This window comes from Neoarius graeffei, chromosome 20 (assembly GCF_027579695.1).
Source record: "Neoarius graeffei isolate fNeoGra1 chromosome 20, fNeoGra1.pri, whole genome shotgun sequence".
Lineage (NCBI taxonomy): Eukaryota > Metazoa > Chordata > Actinopteri > Siluriformes > Ariidae > Neoarius > Neoarius graeffei.
Genome location: NC_083588.1, coordinates 18989217 through 19001620, shown reverse-complemented (window position 1 = coordinate 19001620; position 12404 = coordinate 18989217). Strand labels below are relative to the sequence as shown.

Below are 12404 nucleotides of genomic sequence, written 5' to 3'. Positions count from 1 at the left end.
TAATATGTGCAGAAAGTGGTTTGGCATTGTCTTGCTGAAAGAAAGATGGCCTTCCCTGAAAAAGATTTTGTCTAGATGGCAGCATATTGCTCTGAAACATGTATATATCATTCAGCATTAATGATGCCTTTCCAGATGTATAAGCTACCCGTGTCATGTGCACTAATGCACCCTTATCACTGATCTATGCACTGATAACAAGCCGGATGGTTCCTCTCATCTTTAGCTTGGAGGACGTGGTGTCGATGATTGATTTCTAAAAACAATTTGTACTTTTGATTCGTCAGACCTCGGGACAATTTTCCACTTCACCTCAGTCCATTGTAAAAGTGCTCAGACCCAGAGAAGGTGGCAGTGTTTCTGGATATTGTTTATATCTGGTTTTAACTTGCATTTGTGGATGCAGTAATTAACTGTTTTCACAGACGGTGGTTTTCTGAAGTGTTCCTGAACCCATACAGTGATTTCTACTACAGACACGTGTCTGCTTTTAATGCAGTGTCACCTGCGTGCTTGGAGATCACAGGCATCCAGTGTCCGTTTTCAGCCTTGTCTCTTGCATACAGAGATTTCTCCAGATTCTCTGAATCTTTTAATGATATTATGTACCATAGATGATGTGATCCCCAAATTCTTTGCAATTTTTCATTGAGGAATGTTATTCTTAAATTGTTGCACTGTTTGCCAGCGCAGTCACAGAGCAGTGAACCCTTCCCTATCTTTACTTCTGAGAGACTCTGCCTCCCTGGGATGCTCTTTTTATACCTAAGCAGGTTACTGACCTGTTGCCAATTAACTACATTAGTTTTTTTTCTCATTACATAACTTTGTTGTTGTTGTTGCCCTGTCCCAACTTTTCTGAAACGTGTTACTGATATCCAATTCAAAATGAACATTATATGTTTTTCAAAATACAAAAAAAATTTCTCCGTTTCAACATTTGATATGTTGTCTTTGTACTATTTTCAATGAAATATAGGGTTTCCAAGGTGTGAAAATCGTCACATTGTTTGTTTTTATTTACATTTTACACAATGTCCCAAATTTATGGATTTGGGGTTGTAGGTTTGGTGGGTCATAAAGGACCAGAAGTTTGCTCAGGTACTGTGGCGCAAGACCATTTAGTGCTTTATAGGTCAATAGTAGTATTGTAGTAATCGGCAAGCATCAATAGTAGTACAGGTAATAGACAGCATCAAGAATACATTGATGTTGCCTTCAATTGAAGGCAGTTTGAAGGCACTTCAGAAGATAGGAAACAAGAATATGGGCAGTTTCAAATGGTCCTTGATTCCTTGTTGTTTTGCCCCATAGTGTGCAATGCAAGCTGATATGGTTGGTTAAAATGTATGTGTGTGTGTGTGTGGGGGGGGGGGGGGTGTTTAAATTAATTAACATCAATTAATCTCATCTCATCTCATTATCTCTAGCCGCTTTATCCTGTTCTACAGGGTCGCAGGCAAGCTGGAGCCTATCCCAGCTGACTACGGGCGAAAGGCGGGGTACACCCTGGACAAGTCACCAGGTCATCACAGGGCTGATACATAGACACAGACAACCATTTACACTCACATTCACACCTACGGTCAATTTAGAGTCACCAGTTAACCTAACCTGCATGTCTTTGGACTGTGGGGGAAACCGGAGCACCCGGAGGAAACCCACGTGGACACGGGGAGAACATGCAAACTCCACACAGAAAGGCCCTCGCCGGCCACGGGGCTCGAACCCAGAACCTTCTTACTGTGAGTCGATAGCGCTAACCACTACACCACTGTGCCGCCCATCAATTAATCTGTTAATTAAATTTTTTTAGTTGCTGTTCCTCAAAATTAAAACGCACAGGGATCTGTCAGTCACTGATTCTCCATCTGAAATGAATAGTGGGTCAATGAGTTTTTTTCTAATCTGTAAGCTTCTTGTATTTATCAGAGTTTCTCTGAGTTTTGTCTATTTTGTCTTGACTACTTCTCATGCGATGCTTGTTTTGGCTCTTTGTTTTGCTTTCATGCCCTTCTGCTGCATTTGTACCGTCTCAATTCACCGCCTCGTGTCTGTATTGTCACAAGCACTATCACTGTTTTGACTTGAAATTTTTTTTCAGTATCACATTGTGACAGTTTATTTCTTTATTTGTACATTTTAAAATGTGCAGATATCTCCATTAACTCCACCTTGCCTGTAGTTTCTGCTCAGATTTTTTTTTTTTTGCTTCACTATATGGCGTCAGGAATTAAGAAAATGCAGTGAACACCAAATGAATGAAGCGTCTGCGTACATTTAGCCAAATATGCAAAGGGAAGCCGTTTAGTTAACTATAACTAAATCAGTGTCATAGCAAACACCTCAGCCTGGATTCTCGGGAGATTTTCAGTGGATGCTTGGTTTAAACCAAGCAATCTGTAAACAATGGGGTTAAGTCAGGGAAAATTTTGTTTTAACTGATTCCTTTACGGGCAGCACGGTGGTGTAGTGGTTAGCACTGTCACCTCACAGCAAGAAGGTTCTAGGTTTGAGCCCAGCGGCCGACAGGGGCCTTTCTGTGTGGAGTTTGTATGTTCTCCCTGTGTCCACGTGGGTTTCCTTCAGATGCTCTGGTTTCCCCCACAGTCCAAAGGCATGCAGGTTAGGTTAATTGGTGGCTCTAAATTGACCGTAGGTGTGAATGGTTGTCTGTGTCAGCCCTGCGATGACCTGGTGACTTGTCCAGGGTGTACCCCACCTCTCGCCCATAGTCAGCCGGGATAGGCTCCAGCTTGCCTGCGACCCTGTAGGACAGGATAAGCGGCTACAGATGATGGATGGATGGATGGATGATTTCTTTACTGCTACATTGTTTCTATTGATGTGTGTGGATAGATAGATAGATAGATAGATAGATAGATAGATAGATAGATAGATAGATAGATAGATGGATGGATGGATGGATGGATGGATGGATGGATGGATAAAACTTTATTGATCCCTTTGGGAGGGTTCCCTCAGGGAAATTAAAATTCCAGCAGCATCATTACAGAATAAACAGAGAAAAAAAATAGAGGGAACTTCTAGATAAATTAATTATTAACATATACAAATATAAAAAAATAAAATATGGGGAAAAATATCTAGCAGGAGAGGTATTGCACATTATATTGCACATTTATATTGCACATTATCCAGCGTTGCTTTTTGTCAGGCTAGGCTACTGCTCCTTCCCGTCCTCTGTCCTCCTGTTCCCCCTCCTCCACCCCAGAGAGGAGTTGTACAGTCTGATGGCGTGAGGGACAAAGGAGTTTTTAAGTCTGTTCGTCCTGCACTTGGGAAGGAGCATTCTGTCACTGAACAGGCTCCTCTGGTTGCTGATGACAGTGTGCAAAGGGTGACTGGCATCGTCCATGATGTTCAGTAGTTTGTCCATAGTCCTCTTCTCTGCCACCGTCACCAGAGAGTCCAGCTTCATGCCGACCACAGAGCCGGCCCGCCTGATCAGTTTGTCCAGCCTGGATGTGTCCTTCTTGGATGTGCTGCCCCCCCCAGCACACCATGGTGTAAAACAGGACACTGGCGACCATGGACTGATAGAACATCCACAGGAGTTTCCTGCAGATGTTAAAGGACCGCAGTCTCCTCAGGAAGTATAGCCTGCTCTGTCCCTTCCTGTATAAGTGATTGGTGTTGCAAGTCCAGTCCAGTTTGCTGTCCAGCCACAGCCTGAGGTACTTGTAGGAATCCACAGCCTCCACCTTGACTCCCTCGATCAGAACTGGTCGTGACCTTGGTCTGGACCTCCCAAAGTCAATGGCCAGCTCCTTGGTCTTCAAGGTGTTGAGCTGCAGATGATTCTTATTGCACCAAACGGCAAAGTCCCTCACCAGGCTCCTATACTCCTCCTCTCTGTCGTCCCTGATACACCCCACTATGCCTGTGTCATTGGCGAACTTCTGAATGTGACAAATCTCCGAGTTGTAGCTGTGTGTGTGTGTGTGTGTGTGTGTGTGTGTGTGTGTGTGTGTAGATGGACAAACTGAATTATGTTAATTTATTATTATTATGATGTCTGTGTGCTATGAATTATTTATGAAATGAATTAATTGTACACTTAAATGTCACTCGTAGTCCAAGTAGAGTATGTGTTTCTCTCTCTCTCTCTCTCTCTCTCTCTCTCTCTCTCTCTCGTTTTTTTTAACAATAAATAGATTTTTTTTTTTCCAGTTGGGGGGAAAAACAGAAACACATTGCAAGTTTATTAGGTACACATACATTGTATCTATACCCATTATCTCAGGTAAACCTACCATCTAAAGTTTTAGGCTATTAATCTCAGCCTAGATGTTTCACAGTCCGTACCAGTACCTCATACCACCATCAGTGTCCTCAATGTGCTGGCAGTAAACCACCTAAATAATCAGGCCAGCTGTGGTCCTGTACTAATCCCCATCCACTGATGAATAGGTAGTGACAGACTGAAAAATTGTGCACAGCAACAGATGGGCTACAGCGAGTAAATGTATGGGTACTAAATAATAATAATCAGTTAAATGTAATGTTCCATAAGGTAGGTTCACCTGATTAAAAGACTAATGAATGTAGTTACCTAGCAACTCGATGTACATCTGAACATCCTGTTTGAACACCATTAGCTTTGCTTAGAAAAGGCTGTCACGATGCCATCAGTTTCATTCAAATGCTAACACTCATATAGTTGAGTATGAAGGTTTGCCAAATCTGCTCAGAGCTCATCATCTCGTCAGAAGCTGTTCGAAAGCAAAGCGCCGGCAGTTCAAGTTCCGACTGATTTATTTATATTACAGTTGCAAAGAGGATATCTTTCAGGCATATTTGTATCATTTTGCGATTAATATCTTCAACGTTTGTCTTTTTTTTAATGAAATTTCCCCGATGAAATTTAATACCTCACGTTATTGGTATTTCTCTGTATTTTGTATTATATCATATGTTACACTCAGCTGTATCTTCCGAACATACATGTTGAAAAATATGATCAGACAAAATGGTAATTTCTGATAGCTGATAAAATGACATTTAAGGGTTATCTGATTTAAAAAAAAATATATATATATATGTGTGTGTGTGTGTATATGTATATGTATATATATATATATATATATATATATATATATATATATATATATATATATATTATGTATGTATGTATGTATGTATGTACGTATGTGTGTGTTTGACTTGTATTTAAAAAAAAAATCACTGATCAAAAGAGAGCAAGTCCAGAGGCAGAGTAAATGTTTGTGTCTCTCTCTCCACAATCTCTCCAGGCACGCCCTGCCTCTGTTTACCTCCCTGATCAACGTGGTGTGTGCGTATGACCCGGTGGGCTACGGCATTCCCTACAACCACCTGCTGTTCTCAGACTACCGGGAGCAGCTGGTGGAGCAGGCAGTGCAGATCCTCATCGTCACTCTGGAACATGAGAATGCTCAGCCTCCGCGCGCTCCCTCCCCCTCCAGTATGGACGAGCAGGATGTAGGCGCGCCACCACACCTTTAACACACACACACACACACACACACACACACACACATGCACACCTACGTGTGCAATGTGCTCGAAAGTGTGAAAAACTTCCACTGTGCCTGAAGTTTACCATGATGCATTTAAATTTAGCAATATTATTTATAAGCCTGGGATTTCTTCTAAGTCATTAATTTAAAAGCACTGTTTGAAATTTTTAGCGCCCACCCTAAGCACAGGCCTTCTGTTGAAACCATGTATGCCTTGTGAATCATCTCTTAAGGAAACAAAGGGGTGTAGCTAAGCAGGTATTTTCTGAAAAGTGTAAACATAAGTCAGAAATGACCAAATAAGAAACCCATCGTGTGGCGTGTTTTAAGCTTTAAAACTCCAAGCGACAATGGGAGACTCAAGAAATGTATATCCATAATTTATGATTTAATCATATCATAATTCAAAGCAGAGAAATTTCTGTTTTTTGTCAGATCACCTACTGATTGACAGTAGCAACGCAAACAACTTGTCAACAGCACTAGTGCGAGAAAAGCAGAATGTGGTGAATGAACGTTGCATGATGCATTGATATATTTTGTACACGTTTCCCGTGGTGCAGAAAGATACAGAAAGTAAGATTGCAGTTTGTTTGCACTTCAATGCGACATCCTATACTTAACAGTAGGTCATGCCACAGCAACATGCATGAACAGTGCAGTAACTGCATCTGGTTTAATAAAAACTATTCAGGGTTGTGAGTTTTAGAGCGTTGAAGCTCACCAAGGTCACATTTACTTCAGATATTTCTGTCAGATATTCTGCTTATAACACTGTGAGATTGGCAGAAACATTGTGCCCAAATGGAAGTAATGAGTGTTTTTATATACAGTATATCTCCCTGATGTACTCATGTATCTTTTGTTGCTTCATCCTGGATAGTGGCTCTGACGCTCATTAGTCCTCAGTCTCCTTCGTTCCTCTTAGCGAACAGCCTCAGGAATTTTTATATATAAATATACACATGGAGTCCTGTGTAGAAGTTTGTTTTCTCATACAAACTTTGTTATAGATTTCTATTTTATTACCTCTACATCATCAAGTCAGTACAAAAACATTTTAGAGTTCCAAACCTTCGTTTTCCAGCACAAAATTAAATGTTACAGGAAAAAATATTTGTACAGTGGGGCAAAAAAGTATTTAGTCAGCCACCAATTGTGCAAGTTCTCCCACTTAAAAAGATGAGAGAGGCCTGTAATTTTCATCATAGGTACACTTCAACTATGAGAGACAGAATGGGGGAAAGAATCCAGGAAATCACATTGTAGGATTTTTAATGAATTAATTGGTAAATTCCTCGGTAAAATAAGTATTTGGTCACCTACAAACAAGCAAGATTTCTGGCTCTCACAGACCTGTAACTTCTTTAAGAGGCTCCTCTGTCCTCCACTCGTTACCTGTATTAATGGCACCTGTTTGAACTCGTTATCAGTATAAAAGACACCTGTCCACAACCTCAAACAGTCACACTCCAAACTCCACTATGGCCAAGACCAAAGAGCTGTCAAAGGACACCAGAAACAAAATTGTAGACCTGCACCAGGCTGGGAAGACTGAATCTGCAATAGGTAAGCAGCTTGGTGTGAAGAAATCAACTGTGGGAGCAATTATTAGAAAATGGAAGACATACAAGACCACTGATAATCTCCCTCGATCTGGGGCTCCACGCAAGATCTCACCCCGTGGGGTCAAAATGATCACAAGAACGGTGAGCAAAAATCCCAGAACCACACGGGGGGACCTAGTGAATGACCTGCAGAGAGCTGGGACCAAAATAACAAAGGCTACCATCAGTAACACACTACGCCGCCAGGGACTCAAATCCTGCAGTGCCAGACATGTCCCCCTGCTTAAGCCAGTACATGTCCAGGCCCGTCTGAAGTTTGCTAGAGAGCATTTGGATGATCCAGAAGAGGATTGGGAGAATGTCATATGGTCAGATGAAACCAAAATAGAACTTTTTGGTAAAAACTCAACTTGTCGTGTTTGGAGGAGAAAGAATGCTGAGTTGCATCCAAAGAACACCATACCTACTGTGAAGCATGGGGGTGGAAACATCATGCTTTGAGGCTGTTTTTCTGCAAAGGGACCAGGACGACTGATCCGTGTAAAGGAAAGAATGAATGGGGCCATGTATCGTGAGATTTTGAGTGAAAACCTCCTTCCATCAGCAAGGGCATTGAAGATGAAACGTGGCTGGGTCTTTCAGCATGACAATGATCCCAAACACACCGCCCGGGCAACGAAGGAGTGGCTTCGTAAGAAGCATTTCAAGGTCCTGGAGCGGCCTAGCCAGTCTCCAGATCTCAACCCCATAGAAAATCTTTGGAGGGAGTTGAAAGTCCGTGTTGCCCAGCGACAGCCCCAAAACATCACTGCTCTAGAGGAGATCTGCATGGAGGAATGGGCCAAAATACCAGCAACAGTGTGTGAAAACCTTGTGAAGACTTACAGAAAACGTTTGACCTCTGTCATTTGCCAACAAAGGGTATATAACAAAGTATTGAGGTGAACTTTTGTTATTAACCAAATACTTATTTTCCACCATAATTTGCAAATAAATTCTTTAAAAATCAGACAATATGATTTTCTGGATTATTTTTTCTCATTTTGTCTCTCATAGTTGAAGTGTACCTATGATGAAAATTACAGGCCTCTCTCATCTTTTTAAGTGGGAGAACTTGCACAATTGGTGACTGACTAAATACTTTTTTGCCTCACTGTATCTGAGCAGCATATTCCATAAGAGACCACTTTTCAGATTAAAAAGGGAAACATAATGAAGGCTACTGGGTTTTGGTACAAAATTAAGAAGCGAGTGTGACAGTCAAAGTGTCCAGAAGAACTGTGGCTGGTTCTGCAAGATATTCAGTAAAACCTACAGCTCATTTCCTTATCAAACTACACTCACTGTACCTGAGACTACTATTTTTTTTTTTTAAGCAAAGTGTCATTTCACACCAATACTGACTTTGTTTCATTTATATTTCATTTAATTATTTTTAAAGCCATTTTTGGTTTCCAGCATTTCTTTACATGTGCCTAAGACTTTTGCACAGTACTGTGTGTGTGCACACGTGTGTGTGTGTGTGTGTGTGTGTGTGTGTGTATAAAATTTATAATGTTTTAAAATTTTAATTTTTTAAAACAATTATTCCATGCAATCGAGTCGCAGGCGAGGCACCTCATGCCAAGTTGGCTATAAGCCATGTACGTCAAGATTGAGTGAGTGGAATAGCTGTTTTTATTCTAGCCACATTCACTGGATTTTGAGAAACGGAACATTTTCTTTTATTTTTTGCAAATTCAATAAATAAAATACAAAATGTCCAACAAAATCATTTCTACTTAGAATGTTAACAAACCGGTGAAATGACAGTAGCAATTTGTGAAAAATGCAATAATTCTTTGGGGAAAAAAAAGATACGTTCTTACCATCAAATGCTTTTCCATATTGTTTCTTTTTTGGGGTTTTGTTTTCAAGTAGAGTTTTTATTTCGTCCTCAGTTGGTTCAGCAACGTGTGCTGCCATTTTGTTTTTCTTGACTCACGGTATATGAGCTGATATCCTAGTAGTGGAGTAGCCAATCTGAGTGCTCATATCCAGTGGAAAAAAATGTATAATTTATTAATTACATGGTAGTGTGAAGCTATGAAGCTCATCTTCGAGTGGTGAATGTATATTTCATGAGCGAGCGAAGTGAAGGAGCGATATATTTTACAACACAAGAAGATAAACTTCATATCTTCGTGCCACCGTGTAATGTTCTTTATATTATATGGACACATCCACAAAAACTATGCAAGTTAATCAAAAGAATTTTCATTTTGAACTGGTTCACCATTTTGACAACGTGCATCTAGTCAGTGGGAAAACAGTGGGAGTGACATCATCTGAGTGAAATATCGGGAAAGATGTGGTTAGGTTAACATGGGGCAGACTTGGGCTGAGGTTGGGCTGAAGTGCCCTTGAGCAAGGAATCTAATCCCCAACTGCTCCCCAGGTGCTGTAGCATAGCTGCCCACTGCTGTGTGTGTGTGTGTGTGTGTGTGTGTGTGTGCGTGCACTGCTTCAGATGGGTTAAATGCAGAGGTTAAATTTCACGGTGTACTTAAGTCTGTGCTTGAGTGTATGTTTGAGAAATAAAGGCTTCTTGGCTTGGAAATACATCACTCATATCCGCAATGTATTTCATATGAAAAATGCAAGTTTTTCAACACGAGAAGATAAACTTCATATCTTCAAGCCAACATTTGATTTTCTTTTAATTATATAGACACGTTCACAAACAAAAAGTACCTAAATTTATCTCAACAATTTATCGATATCCTCACAAGTAGCATATTGAGAAATGTGTCACGGTTGCCCTTCGTATGAAAAATACGAGTAGTGCATTTCCCAGTAAAACGCTCATGTCCATATAATATTGTATGTACACTACCGTTCAAAAGTTTGGGGTCACTTTGAAATGTCCTTATTTGTGAAAGAAAAGCACTGTTCTTTTCAATGAAGATCACTTTAAACTAATCAGAAATCCACTCTATACATTGCTAATGTGGTAAATGACTATTCTAGCTGCAAATGTCTGGTTTTTGGTGCAATATCTCCATAGGTGTATAGAGGCCCATTTCCAGCAACTCTCACGCCAGTGTTCTAATGGTACAATGTGTTTGCTCGTTGCCTCAGAAGGCTAATGGATGATTAGAAAACCCTTGTACAATCATGTTAGCACAGCTGAAAACAGTTTAGCTCTTTAGAGAAGCTATAAAACTGACCTTCCTTTGAGCAGATTGAGTTTCTGGAGCATCACATTTGTGGGGTCGATGAAATGCTCAAAATGGCCAGAAAAATGTCTTGACTATATTTTCTATTCATTTTACAACTTATGGTGGTAAATAAAAGTGTGACTTTTCATGGAAAACACAAAATTGTCTGGGTGACCCCAAACTTTTGAACAGTAGTGTATATGTATGTGTTAGAGAAAAATACAGCTTTCTTTATAGTACTAGATCCTGATTATCTCAGTCACAGTGCAACTGTAATTCTCATTGCTCTCACCATTTAAAAATGCAGTTTATCTCACTACCGTTCAGTTACAAAGAGACAGAGAGAACAGGAAAGAAGTCACTTTCATACCGCTTGTTGAGGTAAAGGACTTGGCATGAATCGGGCAGAACAAAATGGTCGGGGGGAAGACATTTGGGAAATCTCTCAAGTGAAAGAACCTATATATAATTTTTTTGCTTGCTTGTTTGTTCTTTTGCACTTGGTGGTAAATTCAGAAGCTGTGGTCAATAATAAGAAGCTAATTATGATATAAGGAATTTAGTGGGGGTGATTTTAAAATTATATGATTTAAAGCAGTCTAGAAAAACTGTTCAAGGTTACACACTGCTCCTTTAGATCGTTTAAATCAATTTATAGCCATTTATTGCGAACGAATATAAAGTTGGCTCAAATTCACGGAAATGTGTTTATTTAATATAAAAGAATGATCTACGCAACTAAACTTGTCGTCTTTTTTTCGGCAGTCTGCAGGCCCACAGAACCTGTTTGTGAACTACCTGTCCAGAATTCACAGGGAGGAGGTATGTACCTTATCCTGAAAATGTTATCAAATGGGTTGTACCGCTTATCGCTTTTGTTTCTTGCCTTGTAAAAAGCAAATAAACAAAACAGCCCAATTGCCTCCAGGATTATGACTTTGTGCTGAAAGGTCTGGCTCGCCTGCTCACTAACCCGCTCACTCAGACCTACCTGCCCAACTCCACCAAGAAGATCCAGTTCCACCAAGAGCTCCTGGTCCTCTTCTGGAAATTTTGTGATTTCAACAAGGTAGGAGACCACACTTGATGGCGTAATGTGATATCAGATGTGACTTTTGAATGACTTTTTTTCCCTGTCTGATGTCGTGGAAACTCTCCCAAGCAAAAATCATTCAAAGTCAAAGAGGTTGCAGAAAAGTTTAGACCTTTTTATTAAATTAATGAATAAAAGCTAAGTACAGTCTGCAGAGTGAACTTGTTCCAAATCTCAAATCATCCATTTTTATAGTATGCCACCAATGCCAGACTTGCACTATGTAAGGATGCAGTTCAACCTCGCTCTCCCAATCTTTCCAAAGTGGACTGTACTGTTCTTAATGCAAGGACAGACCTCCCTGATTGTTCTTAAAGGAGAACTGAAGTCATTTTTAAACTTGCTTTATTTCTTAATTAACATGTTGTTCAATTACGTTTTTAGTTTTAGTAACCTTATATCGTGACTCGTATTGGCAACTTAATTGCAAATAAATATGATACTTATCGGTTTATTCGGTTTTTAGCCATGTTGAATTTAGTTCGTTTGGTCCACGGCAGGCGTCGCTTATCCGTGCGATCTTCACTAGACTTGTGCAAGACTTCGAAACGTCAAGTGTCAGCCAGGTGTCAGTGCTGCCATTTTGAAAACTGTTTTCCCAAACGAAATATTGCACAAAAGCGAGTTTAAATGACGATTACTGCCTACTTTTTTCAAACTTTCCTGATTGCTATCAAAACCAACAACAGCATTCGAAAGAGTGCGCGCACATCTTTTGACAACGTTGGCAGATGTTGGTCACTTTTTGATTTCCGCTGTACATTTTACTTCCGTCCTACGATGTCTCGTACAGGTCTCAACGAATCTCGTTTATGGCCATTGCTTTGACATATGGACTGATATATTGCATAGCATATTCCAAACACTCATAACTTGCTACAGCAGTGACAAATAGTGATCAGAAATGCATTCCTATATTTAATAAATGAGAGAAATAGAATTTTGATAATAAAAAAACTTGCCTTTAGCTCTTCTTTAATATTAAAACAGACCACCTGTGCTAAGTGACAAATATGTATCT

The 12404-nt window shown here is 40.1% G+C and overlaps 1 protein-coding gene across 2 annotated transcripts in view; it reads left to right on the top strand.

Moving 5' to 3' along the window:
• The window catches only part of hid1a (HID1 domain containing a), a 67067-nt gene that overhangs the window by 28137 nt on the left and 26526 nt on the right, over positions 1 to 12404 (top strand). For both annotated transcript variants that reach the window (XM_060901386.1, XM_060901385.1), the window contains exons 7-9: positions 5277 to 5484; positions 11056 to 11112; positions 11219 to 11359. In XM_060901386.1, the coding sequence (XP_060757369.1) occupies positions 5277 to 5484; positions 11056 to 11112; positions 11219 to 11359 (406 nt within the window). The remainder of the gene's footprint in view (positions 1 to 5276; positions 5485 to 11055; positions 11113 to 11218; positions 11360 to 12404) is intronic.